Source organism: Arachis hypogaea, chromosome 4, assembly GCF_003086295.3.
Source record: "Arachis hypogaea cultivar Tifrunner chromosome 4, arahy.Tifrunner.gnm2.J5K5, whole genome shotgun sequence".
Lineage (NCBI taxonomy): Eukaryota > Viridiplantae > Streptophyta > Magnoliopsida > Fabales > Fabaceae > Arachis > Arachis hypogaea.
The window spans coordinates 101,231,081-101,253,033 of NC_092039.1; the positions used below are offsets into that span (position 1 = coordinate 101,231,081).

The 21,953-nt window shown below is 32.3% G+C and overlaps 1 protein-coding gene across 3 annotated transcripts; it reads right to left on the reverse strand.

The window, feature by feature from the left end:
* Positions 1-5,230: 5,230 nt before the first annotated feature.
* Positions 5,231-20,351, reverse strand: LOC112797061 (uncharacterized). 3 transcript variants are annotated; one of them, XM_025839817.3, is made up of 24 exons: positions 19,719-20,351; positions 19,517-19,626; positions 19,235-19,307; positions 19,075-19,136; positions 18,593-18,734; positions 16,515-16,730; positions 16,308-16,374; positions 14,677-15,076; positions 14,178-14,325; positions 13,919-14,079; positions 13,385-13,484; positions 13,069-13,143; positions 12,834-12,968; positions 11,361-11,450; positions 10,527-10,709; positions 10,334-10,438; positions 9,460-9,618; positions 7,639-7,683; positions 7,316-7,537; positions 6,796-6,902; positions 6,670-6,726; positions 6,317-6,386; positions 5,948-6,219; positions 5,231-5,543 (listed from the first exon to the last, which is right to left on the reverse strand). In XM_025839817.3, the coding sequence occupies exons 1-23, from the start codon at positions 19,857-19,859 to the stop codon at positions 6,058-6,060; spliced, it is 3,030 nt and encodes a 1,009-aa protein (XP_025695602.1). In that variant the 5' UTR covers positions 19,860-20,351; the 3' UTR covers positions 5,231-5,543; positions 5,948-6,057. The 3 variants fall into 3 exon arrangements, with proteins under 3 accessions (XP_025695602.1, XP_025695604.1, XP_025695606.1); XM_025839819.3 differs by having other exon boundaries at positions 7,639-8,289; XM_025839821.2 differs by lacking the exons at positions 18,593-18,734; positions 19,075-19,136; positions 19,235-19,307; positions 19,517-19,626; positions 19,719-20,351 and adding an exon at positions 18,005-18,100.
* Between the last annotated feature and the right edge of the window lie 1,602 nt (positions 20,352-21,953).

The following is a 21,953-nucleotide window of genomic DNA, read 5'->3' on the forward strand; positions in this document are numbered from 1 at the left end:
GAGAGAACAGAAAGAAAGAGAAGAGCAGTGTTACAGTGGAGAGAGAGAGAGAGAGAGAGAGAGAGAGGTGGAGGATGATGGCAGCAGTAGACCATGGAAGGCGACGACGCTATGACGGAAGGAAGGCGAAGGCGGTTGCCAAATGGAGAAAGGCGAGTAGGTGATGGCGTTACTGTGTCAACGTTAATGAGCAACAGATCTGGACAAGTGGCAGCAACCGTGATGGCGGAGGGAACAGTGATGGAGGTGAGAGGGTAGTTGGTAGAGGAAGATGGAGGAGTGGAGGGGGAGGGAGAGAGAGGAAAAAGAATTATCAGGGTTAAGATTAAAATTCAAATTTAAAAATTATTGAAGGACGAGAAAAAAAAAAACTGTTTTTTTGTCTATCGTACTGTCTTAGCTAAGGTGGTCTACAAATTTTGCATATTTATATTCATCTGTCTTCATTAAATATTTGTATCTTACCGAACCAAACAAAAAATGTGTTGAGACATGAACAACATTCAAACGCTGCCTTGTTAAATAAGAGTAAATGAGAAAAAACGGTAAGGGAGGATTAGTTTAATTTGTCCAAAATCAAGACAGGTGTAGCTGGGGCACGGGGAGTATGGGAGGATAATAGGAAAACTAATGTAGAAATAGGTACTTAGTTGTTCAATTGCTTTCTTCTAACATCGTCATATTTCTAATACCTAACAATATTTATGGAGCAAAGGTAATAGATACCTCCTGTAGACTGGTAGTCGTAGAAATAAGTATTAATTCAAAGATTGGGGAACGTAAAACTATTAAGTGAAATTGTTAATCTTGGTTTGCTTGGGATTCTCCTGGTGAGTTCAGTCCTAATGGAGTAATGGTGAGGATTCTTCTTAGGACATGTTTGGTTAGAAGATAAAAGTAGAGGCAAACTTTATGCAAATGCCTTTTATGTATAAATTGATTAAATCCATACACATACATAAAAATCTACTTAATATACTAAAATTGGATTTTTCTCCGCTAATAAAGGTGATCGAGATTCCGTTTTCTCCTCAAAATGAACTTTTCTATTCTCTATTCTAAATTATTTTATAAAAAAATATTTTTATTATAATTATATTATAATTAATATTTAATGAATAATACATAATTATACTAATTTAGAAACATATCTTTATTATAATTATATCAAATTAATATTTAATGCGTTATTAAATTACTTATCAATTATCAATTGAAAATACTTTTAATCATTTTAATAATAATAATAATAATAATAATAATAATAATAATAATAATAATAATAATAATAATATATGATAATGATATGATAATTACACCGGTCGTAATAATCATGATAAGAATATTTGAATATAATCATAAAATAATCAAATTTTATAATATTAATAACGCACGTTAATTTTAAATATTTTTAAACATTTTAATTATATTAATCTTTAAAATATTAATATAATTTTAATTCTTATTTATTATCTAATAATAATAATAATAATAATAATAATAATAATAATAATAATAATAACTTGAAAAATCCGTATATAAATTATTTCAATTACCCATATATTATTATTAAAATTCTATATATTTCTAAATATAAGTCTTGAAAAACACGACATGGCACGAGCTATTAGTGTAGAGTTGTTTAGGTTTGTTTAGAAAGATATAATAGAATTTATATTTCTAAATTTCAAGACATATATTTCTATTTCAATCTGTGTATATCAGGTATAATATTCTTATTCATTATCGGGGATTTCTCTGATTATGATAGAAGATAATGATTCTAACAATATTATGAAAAATTATATAATTTTAACAAAAATAATATATGGTGTGTAATTACTATATATAATAAAAAATTACCTTAATAATAAATAATTTACATATTTATTTTTGTTTTACTAAAATCTATATATAGTATTTTCTGTGGTACATGAATCTAAATTTGAGAGTTAACTCATAATTTTATATTTATTATTTTTCTTTTACTACTTCATAGAATAAGAATGTACTTCGTTTTTCATCGAAGTTGATCCTTTTAAAGTACAATTTATAATTTTGATACACTATTAGTGTAAGGTAGTTTTACACAAATATTCAATGACGTAATATCATATCATAAAAAATAACTATCTTTTATATTGATTACATTTACCTAAATGATAATCCAAAAAAATAGACATAAATAAATAATTATATAAAATATTTTATACTATCAATAATTAAAATTAGACTCAAATTTGTATCTAAAAATATAAGATAAAATTATATATAAAATTAACTTAATAAAAACAAAATATTATTGTAACATTATTTAATTAATAAATTTAGTTAGTTAAAGGTTATATCTCTATTTTTTTTCAATTCCACTTTAATATTTACCAGTAAATTAAAGAATTTGCTTTGATAATTAGTTCTTAAACATAAATTAAAATAAAAATCAATTAAAATATTAACGCATTTTGTACTTTTATCTATCTAACTAACTAATTCTATTATTATTATTATTATTATTATTATTATTATTATTATTATTATTATTATTTGAAATTAATTTTTTGTCTTTCTTTTATTAAATAATTAAATAATAATTAAATAATGTATAAAATATAATAAGGATATGAGAAACTTAGTATAAATTTTTTTTCTAAAATATTATTTATTGTATATAATTCATAAAAAAATATATTTCACTTTTATTATTGATTAGAAGATAACCTATTTATATTTTGATTTATTTTATTTATTATTATTATTATATTTAATTTACAGAAAGATAAATTAATAACCATATTATTATTTATCAATATATCAATATTGATAATGATTACATCAAAATTATTTAATATTTAATATTTTTATATTATTTATTTTTTATATATTTTTTTATATTTATAAATATTTTTTATTATTTTTATATGTTATATGTTTACCCCTACTATTTAAAATTTTTGGATCCGTCACTACTTTTGAACGTGTTTCTTAATTTATTTTTTATAATTCATTGAGTACAATTTATTACAGTAAATTAATTATATCAACTAATTGATTTGATTAGATATTTACATATCACACGATTTATTATAATTCATATCAATCAAATAATTGTAATTTATTATATTAATTATTTTAATTTATTAATTTATAAGGTACATAATAGCATAGATGATTTATTACTTATAATGATTAAATACAGTAAATACAGATTAATTTAGTTAAAAAAATTATTGTCTCATATGTTTTTCTATTTATTTTTTTAATTTATTAAATCCAATCAATTATAATAAATTAATTATATCAACTAATTAATTCAATCAATTATTTTCTAATTTAATTTTTTGAATTCAATAAATTAAATAAAATCAATTGTACTAATTATTTGTATCAACTAACTGATTTGATTAATTATTAAAAATATTTTTATTTAATTTATTTTATTTATTTAAATACATGAATTATAACTGATTAGTTATTTAATTTTGTTACGATAAATATCAAATTCTATTCCGAATATAAAAATATAAAATTTTATTTCTTCCATTTTTATTTTACCACTATAAAAGACCATATATGCTAGAAGAAAATATCATTCATTTACCAATTATTATTTCATTAGGTAGCTTTTACAACAATTCTTTCTTCCTATGAGGCGTCGTCGCAAGGAGGCAACTATCGTGGACACAAACCACCACACACTCTTCAACTACCGTGCTCATCATTCAGAGCAATATATGATATGTTATCCATGAAACATTTATAGACCATGGTGTTATCATGTATGCATAAATAAAAAAAAAATTTCGTAATTAATCTTAAGTCATTTACCTGTTTGTGTGGTATATTATAGTTTGAAATTACTTTCAATTTGTGTTGTGCAATGATATTATGGTTTAATTTAAGCTTTTATTTTAGAACTGTGTTATGATTTTATCTCATTATTTTTGCTTAAATATCAAGTTGATGTATTTTTATTTATTATTATTGAAACAGATGTAATATAAAACTGTATACTAACATTGATATAATATTATTTCAAGTATATGTTTTGTAGGTATCAAAGAAAAGTATTGAGTTATTTTTTAGTGGGTTTAAATTATTTATTGTTTATTAGAGAATTTTGTGCATTAGAATTCTCTAATAATTTATTTTGAGCTGATTTTGATATGTCTTACTTGACAGTAAAACAATATATAAAAATTTGTTGGTGGGTCTAAGTATTACTAGATTATTTATGGTCACATTGAGTATATATATTTAATTTATTAAAAAAGTAAATTACTAAAACTAATTAATAACTATTTTAGAATTAATACATTTAATATTAGATTAAAAAAATAAATACATAATATGTTACATTTTTATTAATCAAATTATTATAATTCAAATTAATCTTAACAAAAGAATTTAAAATTATAATTTCAATGTGGGATTCAAACCCCCGACACTTGCTTAAGCGGACTAGTGAGCTAACCACTAGACCAACCCAACTTGGTTAGCTATTACACTTGTTTATTTGAATAAAAGCAAATAATCCTCATTGTTGCCCTTCAACTAAACAAACGCATACTCATACTTTGGTGCGAGTTGCCTATCGTGGCTTTCGATTTTCTTTAATGGGCATGACAATGTTGCAAGTTTCTCATTAGGAACTATTTTTCCAATTCATTACTACTCAAAGTCTAGGTGCTTTCTTACACAGTATGTCTTTTTAAGTTAAACTCTCTTGGGGTCAGGCTCATACAATTCTCTCCAACTTTGCTTGGATCACAAGGCAAGAATTGCAAATTGGCTTACTCTGCCCTGTAATCTATTGCTCCTCTAGTAACAAAAATACATAATTTGTTCCCCTCTTTTTATCGTAGGCTCCTTTTCCTTTGTACGTCAATCAAGATTGTAACTTTAGAATTTAGGAGGAATTTCAAATGTTCCTGAAACACGGTATTTCTATAATTTGTCATCCATAAAAAGCTACTACATCACACCCAATAATTATAAGTCATCAGTCTCATACGTACCAGTATCCACAGGTTGCACAAGTGTCATCAAATATTAATACATCTTAGTCGAGCTTCAGTACTTGAATAAATGCCGAGTAAAATCTTACAATTTAAAGCTTAGGTTAAAGAAAAAAAAGAGATTGTATGACTTAACTAGTTATTTATGACTTTACAAATTGATCCATAACTAGTGTGAGAAAATCGAAATAAAAATGTTAATCTAGCAAATAATATGCAATCAAAATTAACTTTTCCAGATTAATTAGACTGCTGAAATTTCCACTACACATCCCAAAATGTTCAAAAACAGCATCTACACAGACCATTTCATATTTCCTGTAATTCTTCTCAGTTAAATAGAACACTGTAGACTCAATGCTGATCCTCCTTTTATATATAATAGAGGACAGCATCCTATTTACAGAGTTTCACGATGCCAGACTGGCATAACTAATGAATGATTTTTTAGTGCTAAAAAAACATGACTTGGAAACAATTAAAATGTGAATAAAAACCAATAATTCTTGTAATAAGCTTGAATTTCACCTGCAGAAAGAGAAGTTAACTGTCAGTTAACTAAAATACTACTACATTAAAATAATCATCTAGTAATTTAATCCGCACACTATTTCTTAGTCATAAATCTCGAGCAAGATATAATATATCAATGCCAAAAAGGAAGAGATGGTGATGAGTACAAACTGGAAACAAATAATATGTTAATTACTGAAGCTGTTCCTGTCTAACAGTTTTTTCATTATTTTCAAGAAAACATCTCAAATTCAGTGTGCCATGATTTCAGAGTTATAATTTGCAGCATACTGCCTATAGTTTAAAGCTATTCAGTATATGTCAGTGATCCTGTAATCAACCTTACTATTATTTGGTCAATGCCAGCAACAGGTTATGTTTTCTTTCTGAAGTTGCAGCAAGCAAAAAAGGGAACATACCCTATAGAAAAGTCACAATCTATGGACAGAAGATCCGCAAATGCACATAGTTCCACCTGATCAACAACCACCAAGCCATGTCCCAACCACAAACTATTATGGCACGCCAATTATGGCATCTTTAATGCTTGCTTCAATTGTGCAAGCGCAGATGGGTGCATACTGTTCATTGCAGCATTAAATGATTCTCCATGAATAGCAGCACAAGTTTGTAGATTTTCTTTCACAGAGTCCTCAAGTGATATGTGATTGATACGGTCCGAAAATTTGATCTGGAGAGAAAATATACATATGCATAACATCCTTTGTTTTTCATACAATCACATTGTCCCAGAATGAGTATTATGGTTAAGTTTCATAAATTCTTGCCTGTCTTTTTCTGAATTCTTTACTTGGAATATTGCCATCATCAGGAGACGTACTGGAGCTCATAACACCACTGTTATTTACATCAGACGTAAAGAATTATATGATAGTAAAACATGACCAAAAGCCATATAATAACGGGGACAACCCCTCGATTTCTAAATTCTAGAGTTGCCTTCAAAACCGTTCCCACTTCTAATAGGAAGAGTAATATATCCTCGTATGAAAGTAAAACCGAACTCAGATCGAGTCCAAGTTCAATTATTAAACATGAAGTGCAAGAGACATATTAGGTTATAAAGTTTAAAATCTTTTTAGGAAAAGAAAAAGATAAAAACAAAACGCAAAAAACTAACCTGGATTCTTCCTCAGTCAAGTCACTGTTTCCTCCCAGAATTACACTAGTGCAAACACTGCACAAAACAACAAATAGTCATTTACTTCGCATTAACACATGTTTATGATGTTCACTATATTAGTACCTCAAAATTTGATCAAGTTTGTCAATGACTTGAGGTAGCCTTAATGTCAGAATTATTGATAGGGCTAAGCCAATTGTCTTCTTCTGGATGCAAGAAACATTATCTACCTGAAAAAATTGAAAATGTAAATTTACAATAAATTAAGGATACAACATAATCAATAGGACCAAATGAAATAATTATGTCCAAATATTGGCTAGTCATCACTGTTCAGACATACCAATTGTTGTTTTTCCTACCTATTCTTATGGTATTGAATGAAAAGAAAGAGAAATTGTATTAAAAATGCAGAAGATTATGAAATTCAAACATGATGATTGTTCTGCAGAAATATATATTCTCATATAAACATCAAAGCCAAACAAATATAAATCATATTACAGTTTCAGACATGTAGAGTATTAAGTAATTCTTTGATATAAAACCAAACACAATACAGTTTCAGACTTGCGGAGTATCAAATAATCCAGTTATTTAAAACCAAACAAAATTAGTCATATTATAGCTTAACAACGCCAACCTTGTCGACCCAAATGTCAACCAGACAAAGAAGTATATTTTCTTGAACAGGGATAGACGCTGTTTGAAGGAGTAGAGAAGTAGATGGATCTGATGCTAATTGGGCAAGTGAGTTTGTATTCATCACCAGAAGCCTTGCTAGGATGGCAGCAGAAGATGCTTTGACAGATGTTTTAGAAGGATCTCGGTCATCTCCTCCACTCAAACATATTAAAATTAATTTCTGAAATAAAAAAGAAACAACAGATTAAAACATGTCCATATTAGTACCAAGGTGAGTTGAACGCAAAATCCTATTTATTCAACAAGCATACAACTACTTACTTGTAAGGTACTGCTAATGAGCGGTGGCACTTCCATAGGAAAACACTGTAAAGGGGGGAATCAAGATAAATTGTTTTGAGATTTTAAATCAAATACAACAAGAAACTAAATTCTAATCCAACTGAGACCAAATAATTAGACAATGGTCCTGCACGGTAGGGATGTCAACGGGGCAGGGCGGGGGCGGGGTATACCTCCCTGCTCCCCATCCCCGCCCTCAGATTTGCTCCCCGTCTCTGTCTCCATCCTCGTTCCCCGCCGTGGGGAAACATTGCTCCCCATCCCCATTCCCCACAGGGCTCTATTCCCCGCAGAGACCCCATTCTCCATCTATCTGATAGTTCTAACTATTTATTAATTTCCATATGAATAGAGCTGCAAGTATCCATCCTATACAAAAATAGTAAGATTTTATACAAAAAGTCTAAACGACAAGATGGTGACTTCTTTCAAAATGACAGTGGGGGGACGCAACGGCAAGCCAGAGGATAGAGCAGTGGACGAGGTGGGAAACGCGGCAACAGAAAGAAGAATGGACACGACGACAGAGTTATGGAAAGGAATGCCGCAAATAGAGAGCACGACGCAATGAGGGTGATGGCACGATGAGGTGCGACGATACGGTGAGAAGGGAGAGTGGCAAGGGGGTGACTGCAAAAAGGTTGCAAAAAGGTTAGATGGAGTATGGACAGTGTAAGGATCTATGAATTGAAGAAGGGTTATGCAAATGAGCGTTAGGAGTTTTGGGTTTATATGTGTGTGTGTGTGAAAAGACTAAAAAACATATATGAGAAATAAACTATTAAGAAAAATTCAGTAAATTTATTAATTTTGGCGATTAGCAAGGACGGGGCGGGGATCCTCGCTTGGGTCCCTGCGCCTGCCTCGGGCGAATTTTGTTTCCCGTCCCCATCCCCACAGGGAAAATTCCCCACAGTCGAATCCCCATTCGGGGCAGTCCCCACAAGGATCCCTGCATCTCGGGGAGTTTTGCCATCCCTACTGCACGGGTACAAAGTTGTCAGATATCCGCTACATCAGCGCCATAGCGCTATTGCATAGTCAAATATCCGCTACATGCCATAGCGCTATTGCGTAGCAGAAACTTAGCAAAACGCGATGAGCCACGATCCGCTATTGATACCTTGATCTCCTCTCAAGGTTGTCAAATATCCACTTTATCGGCGCAATAGCACTATTGTGTAGCGGAAATTTCACAACCAATGAGCTGCTATCCACTATTGATAACCTTGCACTGGAAATCGAGACACAAACAGCCATTTATAATATCCATTTAGGGATGTAGATATCAGTTAAAACAAATCACTTACCGAAATAGTTCTCTAACACAAACTTTAGCAGGCTAAATTTGAAGTTAAATTGTTTATAACGAAGTTATTGCAAATTGAAGATGGAACCATAACACCCTTTTGAATCAATCCTAAACCCTTCAAATGGTCCATTATTAATAGCTCCAATGACAAACCTTCTATGTGCTAAGCATGTCAACCACAATAGTCATAGTTAAATTCCCCGGTTATCATCTTGGTCCAATATCAAACTATTTAAGCAACCACCAAAGACTGAGACTAGTCCATATGCAAGCTTGTGGGAAACAGAGCAGGAAGCTACAAACTACATAGCCATGTACTAAAATCTCAATGCTTCACCATTCACAAGTAACCTTGAAATAATAAGCAAGTAATGCACTCATCTAGTGGTTAGTTTAATCTCCCATCACTTAGATGGGAATGGGTTCAAGACTTGCCCAAACTTCCACAATATATTGAAACTATATTTGTCAATATGGGAAAAACATACCTGTATTAAGATATCAATGACAGGTAGAACTGAAAGAAGACCTTTGTCATTAACATTTCCAACAACTAAATCAAGAATTTTAGCAATATTTGCAGCATGCATGCTCAGAAAGTCATTTCCACCCAAAATTATGTAATCTTCAATTATGTTTACTGCAACCTGTAATTCGACAAAGAGAAATAACATACAAATAAAATAAACACGTTTATTATAATTATATCAAGAACAATTGGCCATTATGGTTGGAGTAACTAAAACAATGACTCATCAAGAATAGATCACGAACCAAAGTAGTTATCAAACAAATAAATACAGAAATTATAATAATCAGAGCGATGGCAGTGACTGAAGTTTTTACACCTTTCCATGAAATCAATAGCTGAATGAATATTTAGTATTAACAACATTAACTTCATCTCAATTAAGTTTGATGTGAAGTAGATGACCGAAAAATACATTGATTAACTTCATATATATATATATATTATATTGCACTAAGACCTTTTAATTTGGTACAAAGTAGAAACCAAGAGTAGTTTGACCTGTTTGAGTTTCAAACCTAACAAACTAAGTTCGGAAGCCAGAGATTCACCAAGCAATCAAATCAACTGGTCTAAAAATATTTAAGAGGTACAGAAGAAGAGATGGCAAGCAGGGAAATCAAAGGAAATATCTTTTAACTAATTTAAATATTTGTACACCATGTAAATTACCTCAAGTATAGATGCTGCAACCCATCTAGCTAACTTACTAAATGACCACTTCATTCTATTGTCACTACTCACTATCAGTATCACTAATGCAGACTCTATCATTCTCCTGAACACAGATTCTTTTAGTCAAAATATTATTATAGTATGGAGAAAAATCTAACCTCTAAATGGTCAAAGCTTCTTTCCATGATATCCACAAGGCGTGAAAAATTTGGCAGTAATTGAGGCACCATTGACGGGGCATGGGAAAGTGTGGCCTCCCATAACTGAAAGGTTATGGAGTTGAATTATCATGACATTCTCGCACAAAAATCATACCCATCTTAATTAATAAGAACAAGACAGCATTATTACCAGCATGCTATCTTCTAGGAGATTCAGTTCATCTGGATTATTAATATTAATTCCATTCTCCAGAATTGGCAATAATATGCTGTAGCAAATGGGTGACTGGTAACCAAGTGCAACCACAAAGTTTTTCAAAGCAACAAGAAGCTGAATCTGCAGCAAACTTTCACCAGAGGATTCTTCCCAGACCTTGCAAAATAGGAGCAATAGAGAAGATAAATTCATTTTGATAAGCTATATGTTTACCTTTAGCTACATGGATAACATCAGCAGACACAGGCAAAAGGCAAACAACTAAGAGGTGAACATTGCCATTGAAATGTTTTTAGATTTATGCTTAATCTAGCATTCGAAATCAATATTCAACATCTTGGAAAACTATTCTGGATTAAGTTCCTGAAGTGCTCTGTACATATATCATAACCCTAAATTCATTGGGATAACTTATCCAACAATAACAACTAAGCCTAGTCCACTAAGTGAGATCAGTTACATGATTAAAGTGTGCCATAGTGCTCTATCAGGAATCATATCCATGTTTAAACCATTAATAGCCCTTTTGGTCATATCCTCCCCCCCCCCCCCCCCCCCGAGTTTTCTCAGGTAGCATTTGGGTACTCACCTGCACCAAAATTTGGAGAAGGGGACAAATAAAAGGAAGGGGGAAAAAAAAATTATCCCTACTCAACATAGGACTTGGGCTACTTACCCGAGTCCCTATCACATACTTATTCTCGAAATAAAAATCTTATTCACATTTTACTTAAATACTGACAGCCAAGTATTGAATGTATAACACTAATAAGTAGAAAAAACAAAACATAGGATTCTCTTATGTACCTTCTGAAAAAATTGAACCAACTTTTCTGCAAATGGAATAACTTCACTAACATGAAGGATAAGGGTGGAAATCAAATTCAAAACCTGGACCTGGAGAAACATTTAAAAAGAACATGATTTCACCAACTGGACTAAATATCCAGAACAAATTCAGGTCAAATTATAATTCACAAGTACTATGTTTTAACATGTGCCAGCATTCTAAGTTAAAAAGAAGTTGAATGCCAACAATGTATATTTGGTATTAAACCACAACCAAATGTATGCATGCTGAGTTCTTTCACTAGCTTTAGTTATTAATAGCCTTGAATTCAGGCTCAAGGCAGTTGGACATCATGTGCCTTAGCCCAAAGAGAAGGAACATGCCTTGAGTGAGGCACGTTTCAAGAACACTTGCCAGAGAATCAATCAGCCTCTGCTGCGTATCCCTTCTACACAGAACGCTGTTCAGTATATCTTCCAACATCACATCATTAGACTCTTCCAGAACAAATTCACATGTTGTGCTTGCGTAACTAGTTTTTGCTCTCACTCAATGATCAGTGGTACCAAGAATCTATTTCATAATTAAAGCATGCAGCTCTCTTCTTTGGCAATGGCCTCCATTTCACACCATGAATGGGGTAATACTGAAGAGAGAAGCAATACATAGAAACACACACTACCGCATCATCAACAATGAATCAACTCCACACTCTCCAATGTGAAGGGAAAACAAAGTTGAAGAGCAGAGGGGAATGCTTTCACAGCACAATCGTTCCCTCTCCATAAGTTTAAATGGTCCAACCAAGTAAGGTTATTACTATAAAGCATGGACACTTCATTTAGTTGTCGTCTTCAAGTGTTGGACACATTTCAAACATGACACTCGTGCAACACGTCTTTTATGTCCAACTGTATCTTAATAAAAAATAAAAAAAATTCAAACATGCTTAGACACACCCAAATAATAATAATGTGTAAATGTGTCCAACTTTATTCTTATCCTATACTCTTGAAATGAGTTTATAAATAATAGGTATTATAAATTATCAATACAAAAATGATCTAAAATGTTTTATATAATTAAAAAAGAAATTAAAAATATTAAAAACTTAATTTGAACTTTAATATCAATAAAATATCAAAATACTATTAAATTTTGTCTACATGTACACAAAAATCATCCATCTTATATTTGTGTATAAATACATGTGTTTTTTCACACACTTTCAATGTATTTTGTATTTCAACAAGTATTTTATATGGGTGACTGATTTTTAGTGTATACATAGCATGATTGATAAAATATTATGTCCCCATCTCTATCAAAAATTAAAATTGATGTGTCCGTGTGTCCCGTGGCATCTCATGTCCGTGCTTTCATAGGTTATTACCCTCCATTCTCCACATTACAACTTCATCAAAAATAGACTCGATGACTTTTTGCTCCCTACCGAAAACTGGGAAATGTTTCCTATCAATAGGTTTTACCTTTGAGTCAAATTCCTGAACTTCATCAAACAGCTTGAAACATGAGTCCCAACAGATAGGGAGAAGATCAACAAACTCCCTGTCTGAAAAATTTGCATCTTCAATATGTAAACACAAGGATCGACAAGCTGCAAGCTAAAAGTGGTATAAATAGGAAAACTGATAATTAGGAACAACAGTGACTTAGCAGAAAGAGCATAAATAACGACAGCAGGAATAGAAAGCTGTAACATACCCTGACAGATAAGTCATTTCCCTGTAACAATCTGATTAAAGCACAGTACACAGGTCTTTTTGTATCTTCTTTAACCTATGAAGTAGAGAAAAGCAACAACAATATAGTAAGTACAAATGGCTTTTGTTTTTTATTTTAAGGTTTAAGACATAAAGAAAATAAGTAAATTTACTGCCATAAAACTTCACTACTTATACAATAATATTTTTTAATATATAAATGTTTTTGAATTTCATATCACAATAATCAGGCTGTGAAAGAAAGTCACGCATCAAATATTTAGTTCATCCATAGAGCAGCACAATAAATTATATACCTCAGAAACCCACTGCCCAAGAATTATAGCAACTTTCCGATGAATAATACGCAAATTGGGATGTTCATTTGAGAGCTCGAGGGATAAAGCACCATTAAACCTACAAGTATATTGTTAAAAAGAAGAGACCAGAGTCATTATCAGAGTACTCTATTCTCCAATCAAAGCCTTAAAAGGAGAAAGTATCAATATCAATAATAAAATATGAAATAAACCTTTTATATAAATTAATAAAATCCACTTAGATCTCAAGGTAATGATCACTTTGTTATCAGCAATTTTTTAATTTGCATATAATTTTTTGGCAATGTAAATTCATGAACATGAACAGAAAAACTTCAAAGAGAAAGAAGATGAGGTATGCTCCTACATAAACAAATAGAACAGAAAACAACCAAACGAAAAACAGAAAAGTTCAAGTGGATAATTGAAAGAAATTATCTTGTGTGAATGATGGCAGGTGAAAGGAAACAGTGGATGTGCCGCCAATAATCAGAACAATATTTACACATACCCCAATAACTTCAGACTCACCAGTCTTTAAAGCTCAGATAATTCGAGAGTTCATAATAAACATAAGCAGCAGCTCCATAAGCAGCATCTTTAAGAAGCAACACTGGAGTAATTTCCGTCACTGAAGTTGGGCAATTATTCATAGTCTCTTGGAGAAGAGAGACCACAACAGGGCCTAGCAGCTAAAGTTTAAGTCACAACAAAGAACCATATTAATCTATGTCAATGATTGAAAAATCACAAGAGAATACAAGACACCTTGATTTTGAATGTCACCTACTTGGCTATAATTTTCAAACAATACAATGTATAAAGCTTCAGCACATGGTCTTAGTTTTTCCGTCCACTGAATCATATCCTGCTCATGATGAAAAGCCTCAGAGTTATGATACCACTCCTCCAAATCACTTGCTGTCAGAACAAAATACCTGTGGCATGGATAAAGAGCATTTGAAAGGAGCAACATCTTTGTTTTGAAGCATATTGAAGTCACATATATGAATATAGCAACATCTTTTTATCAATGTCCACAACAACAACAAAAATATCTAGAAGAAGCAAAAGAACAATCAAAGAAGAACTATCTATTTAGTGTAGCTTTCCAAACTCTCAACATATTTGGAAGCAATTATTTAGGTCAGACACTGCACCTTGGTTAACTAATAAAGCCTAGAAGGACTAAATAGTGGATATCACACATAAACTAACATGTATAAACTAAAGTACAAGACCAAACACGGCAAACTAATAAAGCCTGGACGGATCTAAATAGTGGATACCTTCTTATCAACACATTACACAAGAGGACTATCCGTTCATTGGGCAAAAGGGAAGTCAAAATACCACCGACAGCACTGGAAATGTTTTTTTTCATCTGCTCCAGTGTAACTCCATTTTCATCCATCACCCTACCAGTAAAACTTGGCTTGTATTCCGTACATTCCAGGATATTCTTAATCATTACCATACATTGAATGAGAAACTGTTCGAATGACAACACATATTGCTCAGGATCTGTTATCTTATTTAAACAGAAGTCAACAACTGAGGAAAGCACAAATTTATCGCCAAATGAATAAGGATGTCTGCCCTGAAAGGCAACTAAAATTTTCATCAATTTGGTACAAGCCCTCTTTACAAAGTCCCAAAATTTGGGATACTTCTTTTCAAAAGATGAATCTGCAAACAAAGACATGTCTAGTTAGACTACAAGGAAGAAATAAGTTAACATTTCTGGTGCAACAAAAAGTAGAGAAAGTCGATAAGTATGAAACAGAGATGTCATATAGGGTCCAATTTCAGGGTTCAACTTTTTGGTAAGGAATCTAACTACAACGCATATATATTTTCATTATTATTTCCAACAACCACAGAAGTAAATAAGCTAACATTTCACATGCAATAAAAGTAGAGGAAGTCGATAAATATGAGAAATAGATGTCATAAAGTGTCCCATTTAAAAGAAGGGGGGGGGGGGGTCAACATTTTGGCATGGTATCTCACTACAAAGCATATATCTGTTCATTGCTATTTTCAAAAACAACAAAAAGGAGGAGAGAAAAGGCAAAAGCTAATGCCTAAGAAGTTGCGGTTCTAAGGACCTGTCTGAATAACAAGCTTATTTAAGCACTCATGAGAAAGGAAATTCTCAAAAAGAATTTAAATAAATTATTTAGTATTTATATAGTGATTACACAAGTGCTTCTTTTGAGTATTTGCCAAGTGCATGTGGAAAAGTTTGATATTTTATCTTCTGAAAAAGCATTTAACATGATGGTTTGAGAAGTTATGAGATATAGTCATACAGAACAGAAAAATTATGCATAAATCATAAGTGATGTTATCCAAATGGACTCTAGGCACTGAAAGTAAAAGATAAATTAATTAACATGATAACTGATTAATATGCTTATCCAACTTAGTTTACAATGTCGTTACCCTAGATTAAAGAGAAAGCAGATATATTGTCAATTATGCATTGCCAATATTATCAGTGAAGTATGCCTTGACTCCTAATTCATTTTTCGTGGCAACATTTATTTATTTATTAAGCACATCCAATCTTTATCTAATGAGGTATGATACAAAGTTGAAAAGCAACAAATCCTCCATAACTACACGAAATTTTCATACCAATATCAATTAAGTAAAAAGTATTTGCATATTCCACACCAAGTTTGGATTATAAAGTCCCAGTTAAATAGCTACGATGAAAAGACTAAATTAGCATCGTCACTGTATAACAATGTACATGAGCATTGCTTAACATGCTATTGTGTGCTGGAATGACTCAATTAAGAAACAAACTATTCTAGATGTTTTCATTTTTAAAAAAATGGGATCATGTAGTTGCTGATATTAACTTAAACCCAAGAATATACACGAATGAGATGGGATATAGAAGTCTCACAGTATGGAAGGAAAGACTGAAGTGCACTTAGGAATACAGGTGAGACTTCCTTGACTGGCCGAACCTCCTGTAAAATAGTAACATCAGACTTAGTACCTTCATTTTAGGATTGGTTGATTTGAAAAGTAGAAAGAAGAAAGGGTACTAAAAACTTCAAGATAGATATATTACTAGAGGATGATGACATAAAATGAACCCGATAATTACCTGAAAACACTTTGAATCGCTTTGAAATCCTGAAATAATTAATTGCCGTATTATCTTTGAACATAACAACCATCTCTCACATGTAAGATAAAGTTCATGATGCTGATCGTCAGGATTTGAATTATAGGATTGAGAAAGAGATGAGAAACCATGCAATATTGTCTGCATATCACTTTGCCATAGGTGCCAGCTATAATCAAAGAAATGGGATGATATCTGCCAAAGGAATCAGTTGAATACTTTAGTATTTAGCATAAGGACAGGTTGCTAAATATTCATCTTAATCTAAAAATATCTAGTCAATCAAATGCAGATTTTAGGCAGAACTTGAAGATGCAAGCATTAGGGGAAGAAAACAATCACAGTGCCTAGTAGTTAGACCATATATGATATAACTCATAAGACTGGAATATTACAGGCTAAATAAAAATAGGATTTAGTAACATAGTAATACATAAAAAGAATAATATATGAAGGAACCAATGGAAGCTGTAACTTACACCACACACAACTCATGCTTCTTTCAAGCTAGGTATGTAATGTAGTTATTCATAGAAGCTTTTATTTTTTACCTAGTACCTCCAAGTTTCTCTAAATTCATCTAAACCAGCAAAGAAATGCATTTATATATCATGAAGTGCATACATTATATATAATGCCATATTGTCCTAGTCACATTCTGTACCTTTTCCTTAAAGGATTCAGCATTTTCCTATCAAGATTGCTAACCAGTTTTTACATAAGATAAAAACAATCAAATATAGAAGTTTAAGACTTCACTCTCTAGGGAGCTCAAAAGGCACGGCTTTCTTCTTTGTATGATTAAGTGGACATTCTTTATCAAAACATAAAAAGTGGACATACAATATTTCTTGTACAGATGCTCATTCAAACACACTAAACTAACAAAAGCACTTCAAATAAATTAATCACAAAAAGTGTATTGAAACAAGCATATAATCTAGTAGTTGAACCATTTCAAACACATTAACTTTTATACTTGATACACAATGATCATCTGTTTCACACATTTCTACACAGCTTATCAAAGTTGCTAACTCATCAAGATCCATTCAAAAGTAGAACAACTTGCATGGATACATGCCACCTATAAGTCAAGCACACCTTCGCGCAGCAAACCAGGCACCCACACAATGTGCACGAATGCACACACACGCACACACACAAAAGGATTATCAAACACATATAGGACATGGATATAAAAGCTGCAATATATTAACAAAAAGGAAAATAATGGGCAAAAAACTCAAGATGCCAATGGCATTTTAACTACTTTTTTATCTAGCTTGTTGTAGATAGATAGACCACAAGTTTTGTCTCGAACGAAATAAAAATAAAACATGCAACATACACCATTGGAGTTGGACACCCTCAGGATTTACTCAAGACCACATATGCACTGAATTCTAGTTCGTCATTCTCTTGTAAGGATTCTATTAGATTTACGAACACTTAAAAGTTTCTCTTACTCTATCACAGTCAGCACCAAACTTCCAATCTATTAGTTGAAATTCAAGAAAAGATCCACATAAAGCAATGAGTCACACTCCCATGCAGAAATGCCTGAAATTTGAAAACGCACTGATTGAGTGATACACATCCCTTCCCGAACAAAACACAAATCAACTCCTACAGATCTTAAAGCTACCTAAGAAGTAACAGATAGTTGGGACTCAGCCATTTAAGGTGGCTATATCAAAAGTCTTTTGAAACAAGCCATAGAGGCATGAAATACCTATATTGAACCTTCCACAACCCATCCAAAAGAACCTCAACCTAGGCTTGTAAGAAAAGATATAAGTCAAAATAGAGTATGAAAACCATGGGTATGCATGATGGTGTGACGTTGAACATACGTCTGTGATCAATATCTCATTACACGGATAACAGCTATTAAAAATTTTTCGTTTGATAAAACAAGATCTTAGTAGAGTGAGTTATTCAGGTTTGCATGTCACTGTCTCAGGCATGTTTGAAGTTTCTCAACATACAAAGAAGCAAACATTGTGAAATCAAAGCAAGCAAAATCTGGAAGAAAAGGACAGAAGGAACCACACCTCAGCAAAGTTTCGCTGGTCAGAAGTAAGGCGTTTTGTGGACAACTCCTTTAAAGTCCTAAACAGAATCATAAATATTCTGTGGGAGGCAAGAACATCTGCTGATTGAAGCTGTTGTGATAATACCATAAAGATGTCTGGCCTGAGAAGTCATTAAAACTAGTACATTGATATATATTTCTTTTTAATGAAATGTTTAAATCAAATGAATCAAACACAAGCAAAAAAATTAATAGAGATAAGTAGCGAAAAAAGCAATTTTGCATTGCATGTTGATAATGCTCCACAAAGCTAACGCTTATTTTGTACAAATATTAAGAATGTATAATAAAAACAACTTAGGAAACCCACAAGAGAAAAAAAATATCTTATGGCCATAAACCCAGCTAAAAAAAATTTAAACAAAAATAAAAAACATGATGAGAGTGGGTGATGAAACTGCAATTGCAGAATTGTTTAGAGCAAATAAATACCGAAAGTACCATTCTTTAGGATAATCAATGCGTGCAATTTTGGAGATGAGCACTGCCAACATTTGAGCAATCTGCATTTGACAGAAATGAAAGTAAATAGAAGTAAGACTACGCCTTATCAATAAATTCACAAATCATAGCCAGCAAAGAAAAAGTAAACAACAAGCACCTGTTCATTCTCTTCTCTCAAGTATAACAGCAACTTCTGCCTCAGATGCGTTTTCTCCTCATTGCTAATCCCACTGAAAATAAAAATGAAGTCACATTCCCATCCACGTACTAGCCAAAATAGAGTCTACATCCTTAGAAGAATAACACATTCAGCAGCATTTTGAATATCAGCTACAGACATGCATTGACCCTAAGCCTCAACACAAAAAGTAACCTAATCCAAATACTAACTAAAAATCAACCATTAGTGTAAGAGGAAAAATAAAAAGAAATGACTCACGAGGAATCACGGCGGTGCCGCCAGTAGCGATTAACGCTGTTTTTGAAGTATAAGGTGGCCATCAATCTCACGTCATTTTGCGACGCCAAATCCTTTGCCATAATCAGCTCCTGCAGTTCCATCAAAGAAAAATAGAAACTCTCAGAAACAATGCGAAGTTCAATCATCGAAACCCTAAGAAAGAGAAAGAGGAAGGAATTACAAGGAGGCAGGAGCAGAAGCCGGGCCTAGACTCCGATTGCGCAAGTGCTTCTTCGGCGGGGCCACGGAGGCGTTGATCGACGTTCATCGAATTTGAAAGCAGCGTGTACAGCGCCGCCACGTCGGAACCTGAAACCGCCATCACCGTATAGAGAAACTATCCCCCTCCCCCGTTCTCTGTCTCTCTACTGTGTCCGGGATTTGTGAAAATATAAAATTATGGAATGTGCTTTATATGAGTGATCGTGTGGATAGTTTTACAGTTGGTTGGAGGAAATGGAAGTTTTTGAGTGTGAGCTTCGCGAGTGAGAGAGTGTGTGTTCTCTACGTTGAAGGAAAGAAGGAAGAAAATTGGGAGAGAGGACAGAGCGTGAATAAGAGCGTTGTCGTTTTGGGGTGTTCTCCATTCGGCCATTTATATACTGCACCACCACACTCTTCACTCATTGCTGCGTCAATAACCCTTTCCTTTGCCAACTCACATTTGCTTCCTTGATTGCAAGTGTGTAAAAGGATGCAAGTTTGTAACCCAATGGTTTGGAGAAAGTAGAGCACAAAGTAAATGTTTTTATTGATGGGTAAGGTTTAATTTTTGGGGTAACAAACAATTATTGAAACAAATGTTTTTTCGTTCTTTTATATAAATTTTATAAAAATATATATACACTACGTATAGTTTAATTCATTTGTAATGTTTATTTTATATTTCAACATATATTATATACAAATGCTAATTTTACAATTGACTTTTAATATGAACCTAACATACTTGATTTTATAAGAAAATTATATTAAAAAGAATTTAAAATAAAGAAAAGTTTTGAAAACTTAACTCTCTTCAATTTTTTTTAAAGATAAATTTTATTATTACAATAAAATGAGATATTCGCATTGAACTTATACCGAAGACTAAAAATAGATATTTTTAATCAATTAAAAAATATCTAAAAGAAAATACCTTAAAAAAGAAAATAATTGATTTTCGAAGAAGAGGAAAGAGTAAAGTGAATAAGGAAAGGGCGATAAAAATGCTTCCTCAATGGATGACTGTCGCGAATTTAGAAGCTTTAGATCTTGCAATAGTTACTACCTCTTGGGGATATTGAATTTTGCTTCAAAGAGTCTCAACTTCCTCCTCATCTTCCACATCTGTCATATGAGTGTTGTTGCAAAATGGGTTGTCTCTTTGGCTTTTAAGGTTCCTTGGAGCTATTTTTAAGACCATAACCACCATCTTCATGTGTTCCATTTCTTGATTTGTCTAGTGCAAGCTTGTTTTTCTCCATGCATTCGTTGAATATAGGTACAGGGGTGAAACGGTGAATGGTTAATTCACTTGCTACTTCACATTGATTGCACATTAAACTCACTCGATTTGAGTATGGTATGTAATCTTTCTTTAACTGGTAATTCGTCATGTATCACCTTCCAGAGAAATGTTTTAATTTTGAACTGACATTTTAAATTCCAGATTGAGTTTCAAACTTCCTTTCTTCTATAGTGTTCCGACAAGAACTCAACTGGAGCATGACAAAGCTAGAAGGCCAATAAATACCCAACGACAACCGAGTAGCTTTCGTTCTTCTCCTTAGTCTCGGAGAACAACATCTTTCCCTTCAATAATGCTTATGTTTATAATTGTTTGAATCACAAGATATGTTAATGTAGAATGCTTTATTCAAATTTATGTTTGGTAGTAGGAGTTTAGAAATCCAAATTGGTCGACTGTGTGTGTTGTAGAGAAACTGAATTTTATTTGGTTGTAATTATTTTATTCAATTGTCCTCTATAATTTTTACTGAATGTCCCCTTCCTATCCTCCAAAAAATACATTTTTTCAAAACCCTTCTGCCCTCAAGACCACTTTTCCAGGTCAAGAAGGATTATTACTGATTCTACACGTATGAAGCTTGAATGCCTGAAATATTTGTTTTAATAGACTCTGTGAATTACAGAGTGAAGTCGAGAAATCAATCTCAATTCTTGTTTCTTTAACATAGCCAAATTGAATGCCCTAAAGTCCTTGAAATTTAACCCACCTTGACTTTTTAGTCTACAAGCAATTTGCCAATTAACCCATTGTAATTTTTCCTCTGTGTTCTTTTATCCCCCACCAAAACAACATAGTTGCCTTTTAAATTTTTTTTTGTAAAGTCTCAAGAAACTTAAAATAGCTTAGTGTGTAAATAGGTATTGCAGTTGCACTGCTTTAATCAATAACTCTCTGCCATTAGCC